This window comes from Macaca thibetana, chromosome 13 (genome assembly GCF_024542745.1).
Source record: "Macaca thibetana thibetana isolate TM-01 chromosome 13, ASM2454274v1, whole genome shotgun sequence".
NCBI classification, from domain to species: domain Eukaryota; kingdom Metazoa; phylum Chordata; class Mammalia; order Primates; family Cercopithecidae; genus Macaca; species Macaca thibetana.
The window spans coordinates 79859562-79883384 of record NC_065590.1 but is presented as its reverse complement, the minus strand read 5'-3'; the positions used below and the strand labels follow the sequence as shown (position 1 = coordinate 79883384).

Genomic DNA, 23823 nt, shown 5'->3' with positions numbered 1-23823 from the left:
CAAGGCGTGTGGATTGCTTGAGGTCAGGAGTTCAAGACCAGCCTGACCAACGTGGTGAAACTCCGTCTCTACTAAAAATACAAAAATTAGCTGGGTGTGGTGGTGGGCACCTGTGATCCCGGCTATTTGGGAGGCTAAGGCAGGAGAATCGTTTGAACGCAGGAGGCGGAGATTGCAGTGAACCGAGATAGTGCCATTGCACTCCAGCCTGGGAGATGAGTGACTCTGTCTCAAAAAAAAAAAAAAAATCAATAACACATATATATACTCAATAGATAACTCTCCATTTTAAGCTAACCAGTGGTTGGACTCACAGTCTGGCCCCAACTTACCTTTGCAGTTTGATCACTCAACAGTAAGCCTCAGTTCTAGCCTCACCTTTCTATGTGACACTTTTACATTGGCCACTCACTTTAAGGCCTATTCTTTGTGTTCAAGCTGTTTCTTCTTCTTCTTCTTTTTTTTCTTCCCCAACTGGGCAATTACTTATCTTTCAAGGACTAGGTTAGATGTGACTTGTGAAGTTTTCACCAATCTTTTGTTCATACTACTACTGGGTTACCTCATACTGTAGATATTTTCGTATACCATGGTAAGTACTCCTTAGGGTAATATAGCACAAAAGTTAAGGGCACAATCTCTAGATCCAGACTGCCTGAGGTCACATCCTCGTTTAGCTACTGACTAGCTCTGTTACCTAGGGCAAGTAACTTAAATCTGTCTGCCTTGGGTAAGTAACTTAACCTTTCTGTGCCTGAGCTGTGTTGCCTTGGGCAAGCAACTTCAACTTTGATGCTTCCATTATCTCATCTGTAAAATTGCATTTACTTCTTAGAGTTGTATTATTATTTTTATTTTTAGAGATGGAGCGTCGCTTTGTTGCCCAGGCTAGAGTGCAATGGTGCGATCTCGGCTCACTGCAATCTCCATCTCCTGGGTTCAAGAGATTCTCCTGCCTCAGCCTCTGGAGTAGCTGGGATTACAGGCATGTGCCACCACACCCAGGTAATTTTTGTATTTATAGTAGAGACATCAGAGTTTCATTGTGTTGGCCAGGCTGTCTCGAACTTCTGACCTTAGGTGATCTGCCTGCCTCGGCCTCCCAAAGTGCTGGGATTACAGGCATGAGCCACCGCACCCAGCCTTCATAGAGTTGCGTTAATCTTCCTAAAGGGGTAGGAATGGGTTCAGAACAGTTTCTGACACACAGTAAGTATTCAACCAATGCTAATTTATAAGGTTAGGACTCTTTTGAGACAGGGTCTCACTCTGTCACCCAGGCTGGAGTTCAGTGGTACGATCATGGCTTACTGCAGCCTCTACCTCTTGGGCTCAAGCAATCCTCCTGCTTCAGCCTCCTGAGTAGCTGGGACAACAGATGAGCACAACCATGCCCAGCTAATTTTTATTTTTTGCAGAGACAGGATTGCTATGTTGCCCAGGCTGGTCTCAAACCTCTGGGTTCAAACAATCCCCCTGCCTTAGCCTCCCAAAATGCTGAGATTACAGGAATGAGTCACTGCACCCAGCCCAGGACTATTTGTTCTCATATTCCTCCTCATACCTAGTTTACTATCTGGCATGTAGATGCTCAGTGAATGATTTGGGTAGTTTTGGTTCTTTATACGGACCTTCAGGTTAGCCCCAATGCACTGGCATGGAGCTAGTACCTGAGCAGGTCTTCACAAAGGTCTGAGGTTAGTAGCAGGTGATAAAAGGGGTTGTGGAGTCTGGACTCCTAACTTAAGTGGTGGAGATGCTAAAAGAGAAACAAAGGCAGCAGAGTTGCTGAAGGTAGGGACTATGGCATTTATTAACCCTGTGTTTTCCCCCTCACTGGTCACTGCTCTTGACTCGTAGAACAACAGGTACAGAACTGCAAGGGATCATCCCCAGCTCTGTGATCACCAGATCCACAAGCTCTGGGGGAGTCACATCATAGACTAGATTCAACAACCGTAGGGACGCGTGGTTCTGCCAGTTAGCCAGTGCGACATGTTCTCCCCGTTTACACTGCAGATCATCAGGGTCATCTGCAATGGAAGGTGTACCCATTACGTTCTTTTAGAAAAGAATTTCTAGTTTATCTGCCCCTCTCTCACTCTCAAGTCTTCACAGGTAGCTGGAGGCTTCTCTTTTGCCCTACTTACCTAGCTCATTAGAGACAAAGGCATCAGTCTGCACACGCTCACAGAACTTGTATGTTTCACAGCAAACCAGCACTGGTACATTATGGGCTCGAGCCACCAGGGCTAACTGTGCTGTCCCTACCCGTGACATCACAGACCCGTTGGCCAAGAGTGCATGAGCTCCCAATAGCACCTTGGAAACCTGTTTGTTTCACAGGAGAAGGGGAAGAGAAAAAATGTCATTGTTGTATCAATGCAGAATAAAGTCCCCTACTTACAGGACAGCAACATTAAGACAAGTAATAAATCTCAACATGGCCGGGCGCGGTGGCTCAAGCCTGTAATCCCAGCACTTTGGGAGGCTGAGACGGTGGATCACGAGGTCAGGAGATCGAGACCATCCTGGCTAACACGGTGAAACCCTGTCTCTACTAAAAAAATACAAAAAACTAGCTGGGCGAGGTGGCAGGCGCCTGTAGTCCCAGTTACTCGGGAGGCTGAGGTGGGAGAATGGCATAAACCCGGGAGGCGGAGCTTGCAGTGAGCCGAGATCGCACCACTGCACTCCAGCCTGGGCGACAGAGCAAGATGCCATCACAAAAAAAAAAAAAAAAAAAATCTCAACACCTGTGAAAAGAAGGGAAGGAAACAAAAACAAAGAGACAAGTAATAAATCTTTTTTTTTTTTTTTTTTTTGAGGCGGAGTCTCGCTCTGTCGCCCAGGCTGGAGTGCAGTGGCGCGATCTCGGCTCACTGCAAGCTCCGCCTCCCAGGTTCCCGCCATTCTCCTGCCTCAGCCTCCCGAGTAGCTGGGACTACAGGCGCCGCCACCATGCCCGGCTAATTTTTTTGTATTTTTAGTGGAGACGGGGTTTCATTGTGTTAGCCAGGATGGTCTCGATCTCCTGACCTCGTGATCCGCCCGTCTCGGCCTCCCAAAGTGCTGGGATTACAGGCTTGAGCCACCGTGCCCGCCATCTTTTTGTTTTTTGAGACCAAGTTTCACTCTTGTTGCCCAGGCTGGAGTGCAGTGGCACGATCTCAGCTCACCACAACCTCCGCCTCCTGGGTTCAAGTGATTCTCCTGCCTCAGCCTCCACAGTAGCTGGGATTACAGGCACACACCACCACTCCCAGCTGATTTTCTGTTTTTTTAGTAGAGACGGGGTTTCTCCACGTTGGTCAGGCTGGTCTCAAACTCCCAGCCTCAGATGATTTGCCTGCCTCGGACTCCCAAAGAGATAGGATTACAGGCGTGACCCACTGGGCCTGGCAAGTAATAAATCTTAATCATGGCTTTTCTTCTGTGAAAACATCTTAATGATGGCTCTTCCTCTGTGAAAACACCTGACCACTGACCCATCAAATCTCCCACAGGAAAACTAAACTTTGAAGTTACTTTTGTCTTGTTCCCTCTTCCTGGTTGCTAGTTTAATGTAACGTTTTTGCAATAGCTAGACTGCTGTAACATACTGTCAGTGTTTTTCCAATTAAATATAAACAGGGCTATGTAATTTTTTGTCTTGACACAGGGTTTCACTCTGTCGCCCAGGCTGGAGTGCAGTGGTGCAATCACAGCTCACTGCAGTTCCCGGGCTCAAGCAATCCTCCCATCTCAGCCTCCTAAGTAGCTGGAACTACATGCACATGCACCATGCCCAGCTAATTTTGTATGTTTGTGTGTGTATGTGTGTGTGGAGACAGGGTCTCATTATGTTGAGCAGGCTGGTCTTGAACTCCTGGGCTCAAGTGATCCTCCTGCGTTGGACCCCCAAAGTGCTGAGATTGCAGGCGTGAGCCATGGCGCCAAGCCAGGACTATATAATTCTAATACTTTTAAATAATTGTGGCTGGGCACAGTGGCTCATGCCTATAATCCCAGTACTTTGGGAGGCCGAGACGGGAATTGCTTGAGCCCAGGAGTTCCAGCCTGGGCAACATAGCAATATCCCATCCCTACAAGAAGAATAAAAACTAGCTGGGCGTGGTGGTGCACACCAGTAGTCCCAGCTACTCAGAGGCGGAGGTGGGAAGATCACCTGAGCCCAGGAGGTCAAGACTGCAGTGAGCTGTGATCACGCCACTGCGCTCCACCCTTATCTCAAAACAAAAACAAAACTAACTTTGAGAAGGTGAGATTACGTCTATACTACTACACTTTTTTACCTCCAACTTTGGAGTCCTTTTCCTCTGTACTCACCTCTGGGAGCACATAGGAGGCTGCAGGAATCAGCAGGTAGGAGGCTGGGACACCAGCACGGACTAGAGAATGTAGCGTGTGCCTTCCTTCCAGCCGTGGCCGGCTGTCCACCACTACCACCCGAAATCGCCGGCCCTCTGTCCAAGCCTCCTGAAGAATTCGTGATACCAGAGATGAGCTAGAGGGAATGAAGAGAAGGATTCAGTTATAAATGTCAGTAACTGATGACTAACTTATTCCCAAAGGCAAATGGGTAGTCCCTTCTTCAGATCATTCCAACTCCCCAGTTTGCTCAGTCACAGGGTCTGGACCATACCATCCATATACCAGGATCACATCTCCATTACTGATCTTCTGGTAAGCAAAGCGTGAAATTGCCTGAGCTGCAAGCACAATCTTCTCTTTCACATACCGGTCAATGGCTGCTTGAAGTTCTGACTTGGCCTAAATGGAGCAAAATCCTTAGTGAACAAGAAATAGACACTTTTATCCCACTGATGATCATGCCAGGTGCTTGAATATGTGTATGATGACAGGCCCATAGAGGGCCCAGAGATGGCACAAGTCAGAATGCCCAAACCCTTCCTTAACCCTTGACTAGGGCAAAAAAAAAAAAAAAAAAAGGCTTATGTTGGCCTTCCCGGGGGTTTTGAACATGTTTCTTAATTCTACCCACAGGTGCATGCCTTCCTTATTTCTCATACTCATCACCTCCTCTTCCCGCTTGGAACTGCCCACACTGGTGATTTCCTTGTTAAGGAACTTGATGGCGTTGTGCATGCTCGCTGACAGGGGACGGCACTGAGTCAGGAAGCTGTAATACAACAGCAATACCTTACATCTGTGCAACTCTTCACAACTTAACAAAGGTTTCACATTAAAAAAAAAGTCTTTAAAAAGAAAACAGAACAGAAAATGAAAACAGAGATAGAAAAGCACGAAAAAGAGTACAAGACAAAGATTGGGTGAGGTGGGAGTGGACTTATAGTGTTATTCCTACCTCATGTAGGGTTTTAGTTTATTCACTAGATCCCTGGAGAGTTCTTCATTGGGTGGTGTTGTGTAATCCTGAATCACCTATAGGGTACACAAGGTGATCTGCAAAACGCCCCTTAATAAAGATCTCTGAACGGGGGCTGGGGATAAGCCTCACTGAGGAAAATGTTCTGAAGGTGGGAGTATTCCCTCTATCCCCCAGAGGTGACCTTGGGTGACAGAGAAGCTGGGGTAGTGTTGGGGGAGGTGGGGTTGGATTGTAAGAGAGAACAGGATAGGACATACCTGCTGCAAGGCACGAAGCAGGGCAATACACCGGGCATTGGAGCCACTGACCAGGCCCTGGGAGTACTGCAGGCCGAGTCGCACCATGGCTGGGTGGATCACAGAGGATGGGATGCTGATGGGATGGCGGTGTCACATACTTCGAAAGGGAGCTTGAGCATCTACTGCCCTGCCCACCTGCCCCTAATGAAAAGGAACTTCCTTCACTAGCAGATTTCCCCACTTCTTCTACAGTTCTGCCTTGGGTTCATACTTCTTCCTGCAGAGCCCACCTTACTAGACACTTTCAATACTGACTTACTAAAACTTCTCAGACTCAAAAGTTATGACAATCTCATAGGATCCTACCTCATAAACTGGGTCAGAGAGTTTTGTCTGCTGTACTGGGGTAGGTGAGAGAAGAGACTGACTTTGGATCCATAATCCTTTCGTGTAGGAACCTTGACAAAACAAGGAAACAGGACCAATGGCCCAGAGTTTAAAAATGATGAGATAAAGCTGGAAAGGAAGTGAACAGTAAGACTACTCTGACCCAAGCACCCATCCTTCTCACTTTGCACCCAGCACCTTTCCTCCCTCCAGTCCATTTCCCTAGTCTCTTTCTACCCAGGCACCAAACCCACTTCCTACCTGTTGACGCTCTGGTTTTTTAACAAGCCTTCTCAGAAGCAGGTCATCAACCTGAGGGTACTCAGGGAGACGCTTCACTCCTGAAAGACAATGATCATGTTTTCAGGACACTGTAGGTCTTGAAATATGTAATTTGCTCTTAGGGTATAAGGGGCATCAAGAAAAACAGGATGAGGTGGGGAAAACAAGGGAGAATAGAGTAGAAAAGGAAATAGGGATAGGATGATGGGAAGAATTCAGAACTCTGGGTTCCAAGGTGAGAATGAGAGGTGAGAGCTGTTTTACTACAGGGCAGCCTGAGCTGGTGTTAGAATTAGGAGTAAGGGAGGTCTTAAAATGAAGGGAAGATACCTGAGGGGGTCTCTCCAGCTGTGCTGGGGCTGGCCTTAGGAGGTGGTCCTCCTTGTTCCCCTTTTCTTGCCTGTTTCAGGGCCCGCTCAGCCTCCTGCTTGGCTCGACGCTCAGCTCGAAGTTCAGCCTTACTCCGACCAGCTGGAACTTTCTCCCCAGGAGTGCCCAACTGAATGCCCGATTCTGGCAGTTCTCTGGTTGGGCCTACTAAAAGCATTAAAAAAAAAAAAAACAGGTGCCCAAGCTGCAGGCAGGCAATATCCGTGTCCCAGCTAAAACTCGCTTCTCTCCTTGTAAACCTCTTTGCTTTACACACTTGCTCAAATCAACTTTGTCCTGTCTCTCCCTTCTCTCTCCCACCACATCCCTCTACCAGCTCCACACCCCAGCCTTTTAAAAAAGACCCCGCACCTTGACATTGGGCTGCAGATACAGCAGAGCCAGTTTCTGGTTCTGCCCCCTTTTCTTCCTTCCGTTTCTTCTTCTGCTGTTTCTTTTCCTTCCGAAGCTGCAGCTTCTCTTCTTTGGTCATTTCCCTCCCCACTGCCTGAGACACAGACATAGGATACTGCTCTTCCCCAACAATTCCAAAGGGGAACAAACACTATTGGATGCTTACGAATACATGGTTAAATCCCTAGTTCTCCCTAACTTCCACAAGCTACCTGTTACAAGCTTACATCCACAGAGACTGACGTTTCTCCTCCAGGGACAGAATCATACATTGCTAGAGTTGCAAGACCTCTGTAAAATCTCCTGGCTTTACTGAGAAATAAACTGACACGGGATGGGAGCTGGGGCGGAATAAAGCTGGCACAGCCTCCTGCGTAGCGCTTGGCAGGCGGCTTGGGAGGGAAGCCACACTTACCCCAGGCCCAGGGCGAAGCTCCGCCTTCATCCCGGATCCGGAGTCTGCATCAGAAAACAGGGCACAAAGTGAGCCAGACAGACTCCGGGAGGGCTTGGGGGCACTAGCACTCGGCGCAGCCGGCTGCTGGGTTAGCATGACCATGGCTCCGCCGGCAGGCGCGAGGCGAGCCAAAGATCCGCGTGGGGACGCACTGCGCGGTGGATCAAAGGAAAGGAGGGGTCACCGATCCTCCTCACAGGAACCAGCCGGTGCACGGTGCGGGACTGCGCTAGAGACTGTGTAGACCGGCGCCCAGCGTGGCGCTGGAACGGAGCGGCGGGGCCTAAAGGCGCTCAGGGCCCGGCACTAGCTGTCCGGGGCTCGTCGGCCTGCGTACCGGTAGGCAGGCCTGGCTCTTCACTCACCCTCGCGAACAGCCACGGCCACAGCAGCCATCGCCCTCAGTCCTAGGCTCCGCCCGCCTGGTCACGGAGCCGCCCCGCTGCCTCGCTCCGTGGCCGCTGGGTCCACAGCGCCACCTGGGCTGGAGGCTGAGCCGCCGAAGGAGGACGCGCAGCCCTAATCGGACTACAATTTCTGACGGGCCCCGGGCCCCGCCCCGCACTACGGGTTGCAATGAGGGTCAACTCCACTTTGGGCTCCTTGTCCCGAGAGGCGGCTCTTGCCCTTTAGACTACAGTTCCCAGCATGCCCGGGCTACTGCGTCCCAGAACCGACGTCCCACCGCCTTCCCACATCGGATCGCAGGGCTCCCAAAATGGCGAGTGAGGCTGCGGGGACTCGCTGAGCAGCGGAGGGGGAGCGTGCAGAGCCGCTTCGGCCCTCACAGTCCGGAGCCCGGCTGGGCCGTGCCGTAGGGAACATGCACTTTTCCATTCCCGAAACCGAGTCCCGCAGCGGGGACAGCGGCGGCTCCGCTTACGTGGTGAGGAGCGGCCGGAGCCGGGCCGGGCAGGGGCGGGGATAACGGGCCCGAGCCTTCTCGGAGCGGCCTCCGAGGCCTGACCGCCACCCTTCGGGCCTGGTCCTGGGCCGCCGACTCCCGACGGCCTCCCTGGGAGCTCATCTCGTGTGTGTGATTGGTCGCCCGAGCTCCTGTAGGGTAGGCCCTTAGGCCGGGTCGCCTCCCGGAGCTAGGCCCCAGCTGCCCTGGTGGGCGTCACTGGCCTCTTGGGCAGGGAGACTGCAACACAAGCGTCCGAATTTCCCCCGGACTGGCTCTTCAGCTTTGGGACCTGGCCCTGGGGAAAACAAGCGAACTAACCCTTGGGAGATTAGCGCGTTACTCCGGCGGAGTTGCCAGGCAACTTCCGGCCAGGGTTCTCAAGGGGGTTGCTCAGACCGCAACCCTAAAATGCTTGACTACTTTTGTGTCCTCAGGCCTATAACATTCACGTGAATGGAGTCCTGCACTGTCGGGTGCGCTACAGCCAGCTCCTGGGGCTGCACGAGCAGGTGGGACTAGCACCCCTGCCTTGAGACAGCTTCAAGCCCTTCCCTACACGTGGGCATCAGTGTCTCCCTTTACCTGCTCTTCTTGTTCCCGTAGACTGTAGTTCCCCTTTAATCACTGCCACAGGGAAGGGTCCTGGTTTATCTTGTTTAACATTTCCGGGAACTCCCTAAGAAGCTTAATGTCCGCGCAACAACTGCCCGTTCCTGTCCTTATATCCTGGTTCTCTGTCCTGTCTTACTGCCCTAGTAGCCTTTACCCCTGCATGGGCAAACCAACCCTTCCCCCCGACTACCTCCACCTAGGCTGTCAAAGCACATTCCTTCTGTCATCTGAGCGGCAACTTGAAGTTATTTTCCCTGCTTATACAAACGATTCACCGATTTCCTTTTGTGTTCTTCGGCTCATTTCAGTGTGTTTAGCTGTGCCAATTATCGTTATGTATCTGTGATGCAATGTTTCTTCTCCTTTCTTACCAGATCATAAACTCTATTTAACTCAGTAGAGTTCTACTGATAATTAGTTATGCAACCCTGAGGAAGTTACCTGATTTATTTTTTATTTTTTATTTTTATTTTTTTGAGACGGAGTTTCCCTCTTGTTGCCCAGGCTGGAGTGCAGTGGCACGATCTCGGCTCACAGTCTCGGCTCTGCCTCCTGGGTTCAAGCAATTCTCCTGCCTTAGCCTCCCAAGAAGCTGGGATTACAGGCGCCTGCCGCCACACCCGGCTAATTTTTGTATTTTTAGTAGAGACAGGGTTTCACTATGTTGACCAGGTTGGTCTCAAACTCCTGACCTCAGGTGATCCACCCACCTTGGCCTCCCAAGATGCTGGGATTACAGGCATGAGCCACGGTACCCAGCTGTTACCTGATTTCTTTGGGCCTCGGTTTCTACACCTGAAAGATGGATTCTTTGATCTGCAGAGTCCCTTTAAGTCCTAAGATATTTTGTGAACAGACTTAGCTATTAACTCTGCACTTTATAAAGCCCTTTCCTTCCTGTGAGGGTTCAGTGAACAGTCTTGCTAGGTGGTCAGTGGGCTCCCAATAGGTCCCGGCCCAGTACAAATCCTCCCCATACTGTGGAGGGGCTGACTTGTACACAATAAGATAGAGAACAGCTTATATCTAGGACAGCTCCCTTGAGATGCTACCTCTGTCAAAGGAATTGTTTCTCAGATGACCAGGGTAGACAGGGGAGCAGGGACTGAGGGAAGGGAGGGACACCCAAGAGAACATTATGAGCATATGTAGATTGCCACATCTCATTTTCTGTGTTTATGTGAAGGGTTGTATCTCTTTCTCTAAATAGCTTCGGAAGGAGTATGGGGCCAATGTACTTCCTGCATTCCCCCCAAAGAAGCTTTTCTCTCTGACTCCTGCTGAGGTAGAACAGAGGAGAGAGCAGTTAGAGAAGTACATGCAAGCTGGTGAGTGGTTGCAGGAAACTAGGTTGACTATATTGAGGACTATGGGGAGAGACTTAAAAACAGCTGGTTCTGTAGAAGGGCCTGATTTAATTTCTAGATCTGGGAAGCCTCTTATTTGATCTGTTATGCAATTAGCAAAGTAAATAGTCTATGAGGATATGTAACTCTATATACTAGCAGAACAATTTGGGCACTAACATCTATGAGAAATAGTAGTATAACACTAGTCTTAAGATCAGTGGAGAGAACTTAATTTGTATCTGATGTGCTTTAGATTAACATCATTGTTATTTCCCTAGTTCTATAGACTGGACTCACCTAGATGGCAGCCAAGGGTGGGGCAGGTGAAGAATTTATGCAAACAGTGAGTGAGGTGAGGCCAGCTGGGGGATGTGGCAGGCCACCATCAGCCCAGGAAATGGGGTCGGGGGAACCTACTGAGAGGAGGACTGGGGAGCCAAGAGTGAGTCCTAAGTTCCTGTAATGTCATTCTCTTGTCCTTATAGTTCGGCAAGACCCATTGCTTGGGAGCAGCGAGACCTTCAACAGTTTCCTGCGTCGGGCACAACAGGTAAGGACTTTGGGTGGGACCAAGATTTAAGGAAAGGACCTTACTGGAAGGTCATGTCTTTTATTTTTTTGAGACAGAGTCTTGGTCTGTTGCACAGGCTGGAGAGTAGTGGTGTAATCTCAGCTCACTGCAAGCTCTGCCTCCCAGGTTCAAGTGATTCTCCTGCCTCAGCCTCCCATGTAGCTGGAATTACAGGCGCCTGCCACCATGTCCAGCTAATTTTTGTATTTTTAGTGGAGACGGGGTTTTGCCATGTTGGCCAGGCTGGTCTCGAACTCCTGACCTCAGGTGATCCACCCGCCTCAGCCTCCCAAAGTGCTGGGATTGCAGGCATGAGCCACCACACCAGGCCAGGCCATGTCATCTTAATAACAGAGGAGTCATCTTTTTTAATGGAATGAAACTTCTTCTGTTCCTATGAAATCAAAGAAATCCCAGCCTGTATTTAAGCAGCTGAGAATAAAGATACACAAGGGACCTAGAAATAGAGTTGGGCATAGGTCAAGGCAAGGGACAAGACAGTGCCTCCCATCCCCATGTGTGCTCACAACAGGAGACACAGCAGGTCCCCACAGAGGAAGTGTCCTTGGAAGTGCTGCTCAGCAACGGGCAGAAAGTTCTTATCAACGTGCTAACTTCAGATCAGACTGAGGATGTCCTGGAGGTGAGGCGCTTGTTCAGCACTGCCCCTTCTTCCCCTGCATGCCAGGGTCCTGGGCTTGGAGAATGATTGGAACCAGCCAGTATGATGAGCTATACTTCTATCCCTATCCCCAGGCTGTAGCCGCAAAGCTGGATCTTCCAGAGGACTTGATTGGATACTTTAGCCTATTCTTAGTTCGAGAAAAAGAGGATGGAGCCTTTTCTTGTGAGTTTCTCTGGACTTGACTGCTTCCTTGTACTTCCAGTAGTGAGTTTGCAACCCCTCTAACTCCCCACCCCCACCCCCAGAATGAACATTACCTCAGGGCACTTCTTTCTTGATTTCCCTTCCTTTAAATCTCACTACATTTTTTTTTAAACTCATAGTTGTACGGAAGTTGCAAGAGTTTGAGCTGCCTTATGTGTCTGTTACTAGCCTTCGGAGTCAAGAGTATAAGATTGTGCTGAGGAAGAGGTCAGGGCTGGGCCTGGAAGGGGCGGGGTGGGAGGGTGCTGTGCTGGATTGGATTATTGGGCCATACATTGAGACAGAATAATCTGGACAAGGGGGTGTAGTGCTGGGTGTTTCTGCCAGGCCTCCCAAGCTTCCTCCCATTATACCATTAGCCTCTGATAGTTCAGATTGCTCCTATTTTGCCCATTTTCCATTCTACCTCTTGCCTTACCCCAGCTTAGCCCCATTACCTCTTTCCACCCCTTGGCCTCACAGTTATTGGGACTCTGCCTATGATGACGATGTCATGGAGAACCGGGTTGGCCTGAACCTGCTTTATGCTCAGGTGAGCTTGGAGCTGCCTCAGAACCCTTCCCCTGAAGAAAGTAACTGGTGACTCACTCTTCCAAGAAAACTGCTATCGTGTTTTTGTTCCCAGTTTGTGGGGAAGTTCCTAGAATACTGTCAGTGCTGCTGGCACAATATCTACTCTCCCTATTTTTATTAAGCTGACAAGATCAAGGACTTACTGCAAAGAGGTCGCTCAAGTGTGGGGCTCGGGGTCAGGCTGGACAGAGGTAATGGTAGACACTTTCCTTGGATTGCTGACTGGGACCTCCTACTGCCTGCCCCTTGTCTCTACTATAGACGGTATCAGATATTGAGCGTGGGTGGATCTTGGTCACCAAGGAACAGCACCGGCAACTCAAATCTCTGCAAGAGAAGGTCTCCAAGAAGGAGGTGAGCCCCGCCTCTGTCTCCCTCCAAGGGGTTGCTTTTTCTGCGCTGTCCCATTCCCCCTCCTAATCTACCCCCACGTGATGACCATTTTCAGTTCCTGAGACTGGCCCAGACACTGCGGCACTATGGCTACCTGCGCTTTGATGCCTGTGTGGCTGACTTCCCGGAAAAGGACTGTCCCGTGGTGGTGAGCGCGGGCAACAGTGAGCTCAGCCTGCAGCTCCGCCTGCCTGGCCAGCAACTCCGAGAAGGCTCCTTCCGGGTCACCCGCATGCGATGCTGGCGGGTCACCTCCTCTGTGAGTCGGGGTAGGAGGGGGAGGCCTGGGTTGGAGGCCTGGCAAGCCTTGAGCTTAGGTATGGGCTGCAGTGGGTCAGGGAGCCAGACAGGTTGGTCAGAGTGAACTCAGCCTAATTCCCCTTCCTCTCCCAGGTACCATTGCCCAGTGGAAGCACGAGCAGCCCGGGCCGGGGCCGGGGCGAGGTGCGCCTGGAACTGGCTTTTGAATACCTCATGAGCAAGGACCGGCTACAGTGGGTCACCATCACTAGCCCCCAGGTGTGAACCTAGCCTCAGGCCTCCTCTGAAGCACCTTAGATAAAAGTGTAGGGTTTCCAGTACTCAATATGGGAGCCATTAGTGCTGCTGGGCTCAGACTGACCACTCTTGTCAAGCTGGACACTCTTCTTGCCCTCAGGCTATCATGATGAGCATCTGCTTGCAGTCCATGGTGGATGAACTGATGGTGAAGAAATCAGGCGGCAGTATCAGGAAGGTAGGCAGCAAGTGTGGACTGAGCAGTGAGTGGGTGGCTGGAGGCCTTTTGTCCTAGATGTGAGGCTTCTCGAGAGAGAGGGGGAGTGATCCTGCCCTTACTGGCACCTTGTATCTGTCCCCAGATGCTGCGCCGGCGGGTGGGGGGCACTCTGAGACGCTCAGACAGCCAGCAAGCAGTGAAGTCCCCACCACTGCTTGTAAGTATTACCTCCTCGTCAGAACCCTGGCTCTCAGCCCTGCCTCGCCTCTCCTAGTGAGTTTCTGACATCTCTGCCTCTTCTTCCCCAGGAGTCACCTGATGCCACCCGGGAGTCTATGGTCAAACTCTCAGTGAGTTCCAGGGTTGGTGAGGTTGCTGTTTGTTGGGGGATCTTGCATGCTCCAGATCTCTGACCCTACCCTGCCTTTGTTACAGAGTAAGCTGAGTGCTGTGAGCTTGCGGGGAATTGGCAGTCCCAGCACAGATGCCAGTGCCAGTGATGTCCACGGCAATTTCGCCTTCGAGGGCATTGGAGATGAGGATCTGTAATCTCCACTGCTTGGATGTCTGCCCTCTACCCGTGGAATTTACAGAAACTTGCCCTGTGCCTGTGTCCCCCAAGCTGGGGAGGGAGGGGTCTTTTCCATCTCCCTTCCTACCTTCCCCTTTTCTCTTGGCCAGGGGCCTTGTAATGTACCTTTCCTCGTCCCCTGGGCTGGCTGCACAGAGGATTGCCCCTTCTCTTTTCAGAGCTGGCCCTCGATGCCAAATTAGCATTTAGTATTTTGCACAAAGTCTAAGGGACCATGGCTACCTGCCTTGGGGAGGAACCACAACTCCCTCTGGGCCGCTTCTGGCTTCTTGGGGCCATGGGCCAAAGGCCAAGGGGATGGGCAGAGGTCTGTGTTTGGTCTGGCCCAGTTCCCCATCATTAAACTCAGCCTGATTGCTGCCTACCTCTGGTTCCCTCTCACTGCCCCTGCTTCCCCTATCACAGCATGGACTACTATGCTAAGGGTAAGGCCAAATTGCCTGCCATTGCCAATTCAGCATAGACATGGCTTTGTTAGTGTTTCCTTTATTATAAAGCACTGAAATAAGTTAAATAAAGAGGTGGGAGGCTGGGCAGTCCCCCAGCCAGTTTGTCCACAGCCCCTGGGAGCAGTGGAGGTGAATACAGGGCCCTTCTCACTGAGCTGGTGAAGTGCGTCAGTCAAGGCAAGGCCCCCTGGTCCATATGGCCCCCCGCCCATAGGGTTGGGCTGGTCCTTATAGTGCCTAGGTTAGTCTGTGTGGAGCCCCTGGCCAGCGGGGGAGAAAAAGGTGGCTTCTGGTCCGTCTGTATAAAACATGGGGAAGAAGGACCTAGTTCAGGGTGAGTCTGTATGGACAGCCCGGCTGCCAGCAGTCCCCAGGGCTGGTGGGCCCCGAGAGCTCAAAACAGAGGGTGGGCTATGAGGTGGGGCCCAGCCCTCAGAGGCGGAGAGACCAGGCCCTCCTGCCCCACCGTGGCCATGCACCTTTTGGTGGCGCTTGTAGTTGTCCCAGTGGCCCGTGGTATAGGCGCAGGTGGTACAGCGGAAGGGCTTCTCGCCTGTGTGCCGCAGCATGTGACGTTTGAGGTTCATGCTCTGGTTGCAGCTGTAGTTGCAAAGGCTACACCGAAAAGGTTTGTCACCAGAGTGGATGCGACCATGACGCTTGAGGTTGGCCAGATTGCCACAGGCATAAGGGCAGAGGGGGCACTTGTAGGGCTTCTCTCCTGTATGGACGCGCTGATGCCGTTTCAGGTTATCCAGATGAGCAGAGGCATAAGGACAGCGGGCGCAGCGGAAGGGCTTCTCGCCACTGTGTGTCTTCATGTGCCGGGCCAGGTGGTTGGGATAGTGAGTGGCAAAGGGGCAGAGGCTACAGGCAAAGCCTTTGTCACTGGGGCCCTGGGGCCCCCCACTGGCACCCCCTCCAGCCTCTCCTCGCATGCAGCGCCCACACATGGCAGCTCCCAGCCGACTGCCCTCACCCTCCTCCAGCTCTTGTCCACAGCCCCGGCAGGTCCAAGGAAATAGCAGCTCTGGCAGTGGTTCTGATCCAGTTCCACAGAGGCCCTCCCCTTCACCCCGCAACTGCCCACAGTCTGGCAGGAAACTGGCACCACCTGGTGGCACATGGAGGCTCAAATCTGGAAGGAGCAGAGCATCTGTGGGGACAAAGACCTGGGCTATGAATCCAATCCAAGCATTCCTAGTGCCAGCCACCCATGTCCCAAGGTCTTTGGTCCCTGGTCTCGCTTACCTTCAGGTCGCCGGGGCACCGCCCCTTCCTGCTCTGTGGGACTGGGAGGCCGGGCTGGTCGTGGAGCACAGCAGCGGAAGCCACAGGTCGGGCAGGGAGGAGTGGGGGGCCCTGCGTGGGTACGCTGATGCCGCCTCAGGTTGCCCAGGCTGCTGCAGGCAAAGGGGCAGTGGGGACAGCGGTAGGGCTTCTCGCCAGTGTGGGTGCGGGTATGTCGTGTCAGGTTGACGAGCTGGGCTGAGGCGTAGGGGCAGCGGCCACAGCGGAACGGCTTCTCTCCGCTGTGTGTCTGCATGTGCCGCTTCAGGTGGCTCGAGTAGTGGGACACGAAGGTGCAGAGGCGGCATGAGTACAGTAGCCGTGGGGGCAGCAGGGGCCCCCCACCCGGCCCTCCTGCCCCACAACACGGCCCCTCACCTGTCGGCCCCCCACACAGCTGGCAGGCTGGGCCTGGCCTCTCACCCCTGGCCTCCCCTGGACCCCTGGCTGGCTCCTCAACTTCACTCTCCGCACTTAGTGCCCGGCCGCCCCCAGACTCATCGTCGCTCAGCCCGTAGGGAAGCCCAGGCCTGGCCCCCAGAGAGTCTCCTGGTGAAATAGACATGAGAAGAGACATCAGCATGGGGTAGGATCAGGCTCCAAACTCCCCCCTTTTCAGTTATGGTCTCCCCACTTGCTTGGCTCCACCCTTAGCTTTGATGATCCCTTTAGTTCCCTCCTAGGAATCAAGTTCTCCCCTGCAGTAATTCCTGAAAATTCAATATGAATTGTCTACCTCTTAGACTGGACTAATCTAGTGATGGTAGAATTGATCTGTATCTAGTTTCACTGAATGGGCAAGGATCAAGGGTTCACAGTGGACCACAGACTGAAATGAATCAATAATGTAATTCTTGAGATAAGAAAGTAAAAATACAGAAGGCAGAGAACCCCAAGACCTTTTCCTAAACTCTATTGCTAAGGCCCCTTTTAGTAAAGAGCTGATATAAAATCTATCTCTGAGGCAAAATTTGGAGGGAAGTGGAGACAATGAAAGTAATGCATGTAATACCACTTGCCGGCCTAAAGAGCAGATTGATATTTACATGGGTCCCCTCAATGACTTTCAAAAAACATCTTGCATAAATGGATGGGTTAGTGCAGCAAATTAGGGTAGGGTGCTGCTAAGATCACAGGGAAGAGGGGCATGGAAGGATAAAGACAGAAACTAAAGGATAAAGACAGAAACTAAAACCTCTCAATACAAAAGGAGCTTACGCTGCAGGTGAAAGGGAGTTAAATTAGACGTCAGTACTGGGTTGAATGATTTACAGAGAGTTTGCTTCCCTGAACCGCTCTTAAAAGTAAATACACATAAGGAATGGGCTAGGAAGAGGGACAGGGCATTTACTTTTAATCAGTTGCTTCATGTGATTCACCCACCCTCCTATTCATATCACCTTTGACCGGGCCTCAGAACTTCACCTCAACAAAGTGATGGAAGTGATTGGACCATTAAACAAATGAAGTCATCTAGCTCAAATGTAAGCTCAACCAGCCCTCGGTTGTGGCAGGAAATGGTGCTCTAATCTGCCTCCCGAAGGGCTGGGGTCTCCAGCGGCCACTAATCCTTAACCAAGTCCCGAAAACCCACCTTCTGAGTCTCTCTCGAAGCCCATGAGCTGGTCACTGTTGCCGTCGCCTTCCTCCTCTTCCTCTTCCTCCTCAAACTCCAGATCCTGGCCTAGTAGCAAATCACTCTCCAATACCAGGGCCCCGGGTCCTTCGTCGAGGGAGTCTTCAGTATCCACTGAAGAGGGGAGGGGGCTTGTGGATTCTCCCTCAAGAGCCAGCCCTCGTGGACTACACTTCCCGTACTCGCTGACCCACTCTGATTACCTTAGTGCCTCGGTGGGAAGCTAGGAGTCTGGATCGCCCACTTCATCCCTCAGGAGTCCCCCTCCACCCTGACCTGAGCCCACGCTCCACTGCCCCCACCCGCGCTCCTCTCCCCTCAAGGCCCCTGACCCCTGACCTTTGACCCCCTCGCATTTCACGGGCTGCGGGTGGCTTTGCTTCCTTCGGGGCATCGTGACCGGCTCCAGCCCGACGCGCCTCCGGCCTGCGGCCGCCCGACCCCGCCCCTCCTATCTCGGCCCGCCCGTCTGCCCTTCCTCTCAGGGCCCGCGGGCCGCCCCCATGCAGCGGCGCGGGCCCTGGGCAGCCCCCGGCCCTGGCCCCGGCACCCAGCTCAGGCCGCTCCCGCCGCCGCCGCCGCTTCCATTCATGGAGCCCCCTATCCCCCTACGGAGACCAGCTGGTACCTCCGTACTCGTTTCCGCTTCCGCCGCCGCAGAGCCGCACGGGACGCGTAGTCCATGGGAAGCAGCGGCGGCGGCGGCGGCGGCGGCGGGAGCCTCAATGGCGTGACCGGGAAGTGATTGTGACGAGACGGCGAGCGAACCAATCGGAGGCCGGGGAGAGCCGGCCGTGGAGCCGCGCAGGAGGCCTCCAGCACGACTCCAGGTTTCAGGCCCGCCAGACCGGTCCCGACCCCTCCCTGAGGAAACTAGGAGAGCATTTCTGGCTCGAGGAGGGGGCGAGGGGTAGCCGCGACGCCCGCCGGGCCGACCTTCCAGCAGCTCGCTCGGGGCTCCCCTACACACACGCGGGACACACACGCACGCACTCACATGGGGGCTCGCCAGATGTTACCGATGGGGCCAAGTCTGGGGCCACAGCAGCAGAAAAAAAAGGACACGATGCGCACGATTAGGTTTTGGCCTTTAGTCTGAAAAAGTGTTGACTGAAAGTGTACAACAGAGAGCGGGTGCAAGCGGCCGAGGGGCCATGGAGCCGCCGATAAAAAAGAATGTCCTTAAATAAAGTGTTCACAGAGTAAAAACCAGAACCGCCAGTCCTTCCCTCCAACACAACAGAGCACAGGCACAGAACCGGTGATGAGCCCGAGGAGCAAAGAGGCGGCTGGGGAGGACAGCAGAGGCTCCCGGCTGCTGTGTGGAGGGAGAGCCCTCTTTGGAATGGGCGGAGTGAAGCCACCCAGCTCCCCCTGCACACCTCATACCCACTGCTAAGGCTAAAGGAAAAAGACAAAACTCAGTCTCAGGTCCGGAGGGCTCAGAAAACAGTCTAGGTGGGCAGGGGTCTGGATGACTGCTAGTCCCGCTTGGCCTTCTTCTTCTTGTCGCTGTTGCCATTTTCTTCAGCCCCCTCAGTAGAGAGCACTTCCTCTAGTTTCCGCTTGCCACTCTCTGGCTGGAGCTCTGCTGTGTTTCGGGGCTTGAAGCAGATGATGATGCAGGTCATGTTGTCACACCCTGTACCATCCCCAGAAGTGTCTGGTGCCAGGCACTGATCCAGCAGCTACAAAAGGGATGGGGGTAGCTCAGCCACAGGGTTTGAACACCTTGCTGGGAACCTAGAGTCCCACAAGAGGGCTGGCCTGCTGAGTCAGGGTGATAGAAGGAGAGAAATGGGCAAGAGGTATCACAAAACAGCCCACTTGCTAGTCCATAAGGCATAAGGCTAAGTCAGAGAAATGAGAGAAGGTGGAACTTTGTAGTCGGGGTTTAGCGTCTGTCAGCAATTAATGGTACTGCTCCCAGACTGCCGACTTAGCTCAGATGAAAAGAGTAAACCCTGGCTATGCAGACCAAACACCCTCTCTTCTCCACCTTGGTACTCACCTCTTCCACAATGGATGACAATAACCGAAGCTCCCCATTTTCATCACGCTGGCTGATCTTTGATTGAATGAAGTCTACAACTTCCTGGCTGCTCATCACATTCCTGGGGTCGAGAACAACAGTCAGAATCTTCCAGTCTCACCAAGGCAGAGTAGAGGAGTATGGACAGAGGTGGTGGCCCAGGCCAGTGTAAATAACTACAGAAATTCTCAGCTCTGCCTTAGTCTGGGTGCTCTTCACTCACCAAGAGGTCTAGGTCTGCCTAGGTTCTAATCCTAGAGGTGCTCTAAGCCCTATAAGAGAAGAAATGCTGCAGAAAGGGGAATTTAGGGCATTCTGCCAGTGCTCACCAGATGCCATCACAGGCAATGACCATGAATTCATGGTCGTCAGTGAGAGTCAGCACCTTGATGTCAGGAAGGGCTGAAATCATCTGTTCCTCAGGTGGCAGGTTCTTGTTTCTCTTATAGAAGTGGTCCCCTGGAGTAAAGGAATGGTTGGTTGATGAGCAGTTTGGATACTTTTCCCACAGACTTGTGTTTGTGGCAAGTCAAACCTTGCCATTCATTTCCCTTCTTTACAAAGTTCCACAATCTAGTGGAATGGAGAACTGAGTCCTAGTTTTTCTAGTTTCAACCCTGCCACCAGACTGCAGAACCTTAAGAAAGTCACTCACCGGTCTTGTTCATCATTCAAATGTTACATAAGATGGATATAATAATACCTACATAGCCAGGCGCAGTGGCTCATACCGTAATCTCAGCCCTTTAGGAGGCTGAGGCGTGCCTGAGGTCAGGAGGTCGAGACCAGCCTGACCAAGAAATCCCGTCTCTACTAAAAAAAATACAAAATTAGCCAGGTGTGGTGGTGCATGTCTGTAATCCCAGCCGCTCAGGAGGCTGAGGCAGGAGAATTGTTTGAACCTGGGAGGTGGTGGTTGCAGTGAGCTGAGATCACGCCATTGCACTCCAGCCTGGGCAACAAGAGTAAAAACTCCGTCTCAAAAAAAAAAAAAAAAAAAAAAAAAAAAAAAAAAAAGGCCGGGCGCGGTGGCTCAAGCCTGTAATCCCAGCACTTTGGGAGGCCGAGACGGGCGGATCACGAGGTCAGGAGATCGTGACCATCCTGGCTAACACAATGAAACCCCGTCTCCACTAAAAATACAAAAAAAAAATTAGCCGGGCGTGGTGGCGGCGCCTGTAGTCCCAGCTACTCGGGAGGCTGAGGCAGGAGAATGGCGGGAACCCGGGAGGCGGAGCTTGCAGTGAGCCGAGATCGCGCCACTGCACTCCAGCCTGGGCGACAGAGCGAGACTCCGCCTCAAAAAAAAAAAAAAAAAAAAAAGATACCTATATATAATGATACCTATACCCATCTTAGCTATTTCACAGGAATATAAGAACAGAGGTAGTAGATATTGAAGTGCTTTGAAAGGCACAAGCACTAGGAAGATTAAAGTTTGCTACTAGGTAGTCTGGGACAGAGAGCAAGACCCTAGAAGTCTTTCCCGGTTTCTTGGCCCTTACCAATGGCTCTGGAGAGGTTGAGGCCCCCGTTGACTCGCCCATCCATGGTGACCTTGCCACCAGCATTCTTGATGCGTGCTAGTTCTACTTCATCCTCTGGTTTGTGATCATAGGACATATCTAAAGCTTTGCCAGCCTCAGATACCACACAGCGAGAGTCTCCTGCGTTGGCTACAATCAACTGCTTCCCTCTTATGAGGGCCACCACCGCTGTTGTACCACTGTCAGAGCCAGGCTAAAGAGGAAGAAAGGGAGCATCATGGGAGCTTCTGAACATGAGTTCCTCACTGATGTGCTCCTGACCATTCACCTATGCTTGCTTTCACTGGGACCCCCAAGAAAGCTTTAACAAATAGGAGAGGCACAGATTTCATCTTTCTAGAGACAGCAGCACACTCCCTCTCCTGTGTTTTTAGATAATTAGACCCCAAAGGCTTACCATCTCATCCCCCTTGCGGAATAAATCCCTATTACTATCACTTCCATCCTAAAGTATCAGGGGGATCCCCTTCCCCTGTCTCAAAATCAAAATTAGGGGATTCACACCTGCCTTGTGGCCTTTCAAGACTCATTGCTCCCATTCCCCACACACCTCCTCTTTGCCTTCCATCCCTGGCACCATCATCTCTTCTTCTTCTTCTTCTTCATCGTCCTCTTCAGCCTCCTCGGTGTCATCCTCATCTTCCTCATTCTCTGCCTCCTCACTGCTGTAGCCATCCTCTTCCTCACTGCATTCCTGCCAGGAGGAGGATCCCAGACTGCTGAGACTGGGATGATCCCTTCCCTCCCCCCAGCTCAGACTCAGAATCAAGAGGCCCTGACTGAACACAGGTCCTCAAAACACTGAAAGATACAAGTATATGGTCATGAAAATTGGGGGGATGGAAAGGGCTAGCATGAGTATAACTGACATCCTGAACTGGGCTTAGCAATCACTAGCAAAAAGCCCAGGACAAGGCAAGGGCTGCCAGCCAAAAGTATCTTTCAGGCACTGTGGCCAGAAAAATTGTCCAGAGAAGAAAACAGCTAACTAGCCAAGGTAACAACTATATTCTTGTTCTCTCTCTAGGAGATAGACTCTGAAAGGCCAGAACTAGATCTGCTTGTTATAGTATCAACAAAGGAAGAGGTAAGAAAGCAAATGGTACCTGTGATGACGGAGCTCAGTGAATTCAAGGCTAAAGCTTAGAATACAGTGGGTCTTAGGGGATGATGTCAAAACAGGAGGAGAGTTGAAAACTACAGACGGCAACCAAACAGGACCTCTCTGCAACTTCAGCATCTGCCTGCCCTCACAGGCCCTTACCTCACTGTCTTCCTCTTCCTCCTCCGCCTCATCTGACTCATCCTCACTGTCCTCAAAGAACTTGGACTTAGCAACTCGAGGCAGCTTGTCAGAGGCTGAAGAGCAGGAAGGCCCAGCCTCTCCAGTGGGAATGCCAGGCTCACCAACTTGGCCTGCCTCAGTCCCACGTTCCGAGTTGGAGGAAAAGCCTGTGTAGGCCTTGGCTGTGGGGCCATTTTCCTGTGAAGGAGTTTCCCTAGTTGAGTCCTCAGGTCCTGCCTCCCCATTGAGGCCCTGGGACCCTGGTTCCTCGCCTGTCCCAGCTCCAGATTTGCTGTGGGGAGGGCCCTTGTGACAGTTCTGCCCGTAGCGTGTCAGCAGCTCTTCAATAGTCATGGTAGCCTCTTCATGCAGCAGTGCAGCCTCCTCATTGTCCACTGCAGGGAAGAGGCTAAATCAGAGCCCCCATGCCAGACTCCTCATGGGATCCGTTCATCTCACTATCTCAACAGCCCTTACAGCCTCTAACTTCCCCACAACCTCCCACTCCTAAGGTTCCTCTTGCTCATCAAGTCTCAGAAGAACATGCCCTAGCTCCTCCTCCTCCACAGACTTCTTTGGTTTTTGTGTTTCATCCCCTTCTTAATCAAAACAACACTAGTTACTATACTTCCCCTCTGACGTCTCATTTGTTATTGTTAAGTTGTAAAAACTCTATTCTGGCTGAGGATCCAGGAAGCCCACAGTGCTATTGTAGAATTAGGATTTAGGCTTAATGACTGGCTATTGGGGCTAATAACTGCTCCAGTCTTGAGGGGAAAAAAAAAAAGCACATAAATACCAGCAGGAACCAGGAAGATCCCATCACAATGACAAAAGATAATGTATATACAATGTTTACAGCTCAGATGCCACTCAACAAAGATAATTCTCTCTCTCCTTTTCATAACCACATACAATGCAGGAGAACACCATAGGTTTCTTTAACATAAGGACTCCCCAGGTCCCTAGAAAGCCATCCTATCTTAGAATTGATAAGAAATATTAAAGAATATTTCTTAAAATGCTGATTTCCCCTCAAACAAGGGATGCCACACTCACCATCATCTTCATCAGCTACTTTTTCCTTTTCATCTTCATCCTCAGTGGGTCGCCCTGCAATCTGTGCCAGCTCTTTAATGACTTCCTCAGTGGTCAGTTTGGCATCAATAGCCAAGAAGGCATCTTCTAAAGCCTAAATATAAGCAAAATAGTCTAAGACTAGTACAAAATGAACTCCCTATGTACAATCCTGAGCACAAGGATGGAATACAAATTAAGAGTGTGAGCTACCACAGTAAGAGACACTCACAGATAAAAACAGTTCAGAGGCCTAGGAATAGTAAGGTAAGTCTAAAAGGTGGCCAATAAGCTCGTTTTAGGAACAGAATTCTTCAAAAGTAAATAAGCAGCAGCAGCTAGGGGACAAAAAGAAAGGAAAAGCCCAAGGGCTAAAGAACAAGGGAAAAGCCTACACAAGTG

At 51.6% G+C, this 23823-nt stretch overlaps 4 protein-coding genes across 13 annotated transcripts in view; 1 reads left to right on the top strand and 3 right to left on the bottom strand.

The window, feature by feature from the left end:
• The window catches only part of SNX17 (sorting nexin 17), a 139452-nt gene extending 124983 nt beyond the window's left edge, over positions 1 to 14469 (top strand). Inside the window, exons 2-16 of the mRNA XM_050753815.1 lie at positions 8201 to 8387; positions 8843 to 8917; positions 10231 to 10348; positions 10855 to 10919; positions 11473 to 11583; positions 11697 to 11787; positions 11949 to 12036; positions 12292 to 12361; positions 12664 to 12756; positions 12851 to 13054; positions 13189 to 13314; positions 13454 to 13531; positions 13656 to 13730; positions 13822 to 13863; positions 13949 to 14469. Coding sequence (XP_050609772.1) covers positions 8325 to 8387; positions 8843 to 8917; positions 10231 to 10348; positions 10855 to 10919; positions 11473 to 11583; positions 11697 to 11787; positions 11949 to 12036; positions 12292 to 12361; positions 12664 to 12756; positions 12851 to 13054; positions 13189 to 13314; positions 13454 to 13531; positions 13656 to 13730; positions 13822 to 13863; positions 13949 to 14062 — 1413 coding nt within the window. The 5' untranslated portion in view covers positions 8201 to 8324 and the 3' untranslated portion in view covers positions 14063 to 14469. The remainder of the gene's footprint in view (positions 1 to 8200; positions 8388 to 8842; positions 8918 to 10230; positions 10349 to 10854; positions 10920 to 11472; positions 11584 to 11696; positions 11788 to 11948; positions 12037 to 12291; positions 12362 to 12663; positions 12757 to 12850; positions 13055 to 13188; positions 13315 to 13453; positions 13532 to 13655; positions 13731 to 13821; positions 13864 to 13948) is intronic.
• EIF2B4 (eukaryotic translation initiation factor 2B subunit delta) overlaps positions 1790 to 23823 on the bottom strand; it is a 26115-nt gene continuing 4081 nt past the window's right edge. The window contains exons 2-14 of one of the 8 annotated variants that reach the window (XM_050753804.1): positions 7867 to 7987; positions 7460 to 7503; positions 7003 to 7138; positions 6592 to 6798; positions 6241 to 6320; positions 5959 to 6050; positions 5611 to 5725; positions 5330 to 5406; positions 5041 to 5143; positions 4646 to 4773; positions 4330 to 4507; positions 2151 to 2331; positions 1790 to 2033 (exon numbers count right to left, since the gene is read on the bottom strand). In XM_050753804.1, the coding sequence (XP_050609761.1) occupies positions 1834 to 2033; positions 2151 to 2331; positions 4330 to 4507; positions 4646 to 4773; positions 5041 to 5143; positions 5330 to 5406; positions 5611 to 5725; positions 5959 to 6050; positions 6241 to 6320; positions 6592 to 6798; positions 7003 to 7138; positions 7460 to 7503; positions 7867 to 7897 (1572 nt within the window). In that variant the 5' untranslated portion in view covers positions 7898 to 7987 and the 3' untranslated portion in view covers positions 1790 to 1833. Of the gene's footprint in view, positions 2034 to 2150; positions 2332 to 4329; positions 4508 to 4645; positions 4774 to 5040; positions 5144 to 5329; positions 5407 to 5610; positions 5726 to 5958; positions 6051 to 6240; positions 6321 to 6591; positions 6799 to 7002; positions 7139 to 7459; positions 7801 to 7838; positions 8089 to 23823 lie in introns of those variants that run through there. The other 7 variants (XM_050753806.1, XM_050753807.1, XM_050753805.1 and 4 more) reach the window with 7 other exon arrangements.
• ZNF513 (zinc finger protein 513) lies at positions 14576 to 18131 on the bottom strand. 3 transcript variants are annotated; one of them, XM_050753813.1, is made up of 5 exons: positions 17820 to 18131; positions 17439 to 17594; positions 15806 to 16393; positions 15034 to 15710; positions 14576 to 14852 (listed from the first exon to the last, which is right to left on the bottom strand). In XM_050753813.1, the coding sequence occupies exons 1-5, from the start codon at positions 17872 to 17874 to the stop codon at positions 14727 to 14729; spliced, it is 1602 nt and encodes a 533-aa protein (XP_050609770.1). In that variant the 5' UTR covers positions 17875 to 18131; the 3' UTR covers positions 14576 to 14726. The 3 variants fall into 3 exon arrangements, with proteins under 3 accessions (XP_050609770.1, XP_050609769.1, XP_050609771.1); XM_050753812.1 differs by having other exon boundaries at positions 14576 to 15710; XM_050753814.1 differs by lacking the exon at positions 17820 to 18131 and adding an exon at positions 17684 to 17811 and having other exon boundaries at positions 14576 to 15710.
• The window catches only part of PPM1G (protein phosphatase, Mg2+/Mn2+ dependent 1G), a 26718-nt gene continuing 21447 nt past the window's right edge, over positions 18553 to 23823 (bottom strand). The window contains exons 4-10 of the mRNA XM_050753811.1: positions 23404 to 23536; positions 22324 to 22739; positions 21610 to 21753; positions 21018 to 21252; positions 19842 to 19971; positions 19492 to 19594; positions 18553 to 19168 (exon numbers count right to left, since the gene is read on the bottom strand). Of these exons, the coding sequence (XP_050609768.1) occupies positions 18962 to 19168; positions 19492 to 19594; positions 19842 to 19971; positions 21018 to 21252; positions 21610 to 21753; positions 22324 to 22739; positions 23404 to 23536 (1368 nt within the window). The 3' untranslated portion in view covers positions 18553 to 18961. The remainder of the gene's footprint in view (positions 19169 to 19491; positions 19595 to 19841; positions 19972 to 21017; positions 21253 to 21609; positions 21754 to 22323; positions 22740 to 23403; positions 23537 to 23823) is intronic.

Excerpts from the sequence above, each read along its gene's own strand:
- ZNF513 (XM_050753812.1), bottom strand. The coding sequence starts at position 17,874 with ATGCCCCGAAGGAAGCAAAGCCACCCGCAGCCCGTGAAATGCGAGGGG. Across the intron at positions 16,394-17,438 it reads CTTCGAGAGAGACTCAGAAG|GAGACTCTCTGGGGGCCAGG; the intron begins GTGGGTTTTCGG and ends CTATTTCACCAG. Across the intron at positions 15,711-15,805 it reads GGTGCCCCGGCGACCTGAAG|ATGCTCTGCTCCTTCCAGAT; the intron begins GTAAGCGAGACC and ends TTGTCCCCACAG.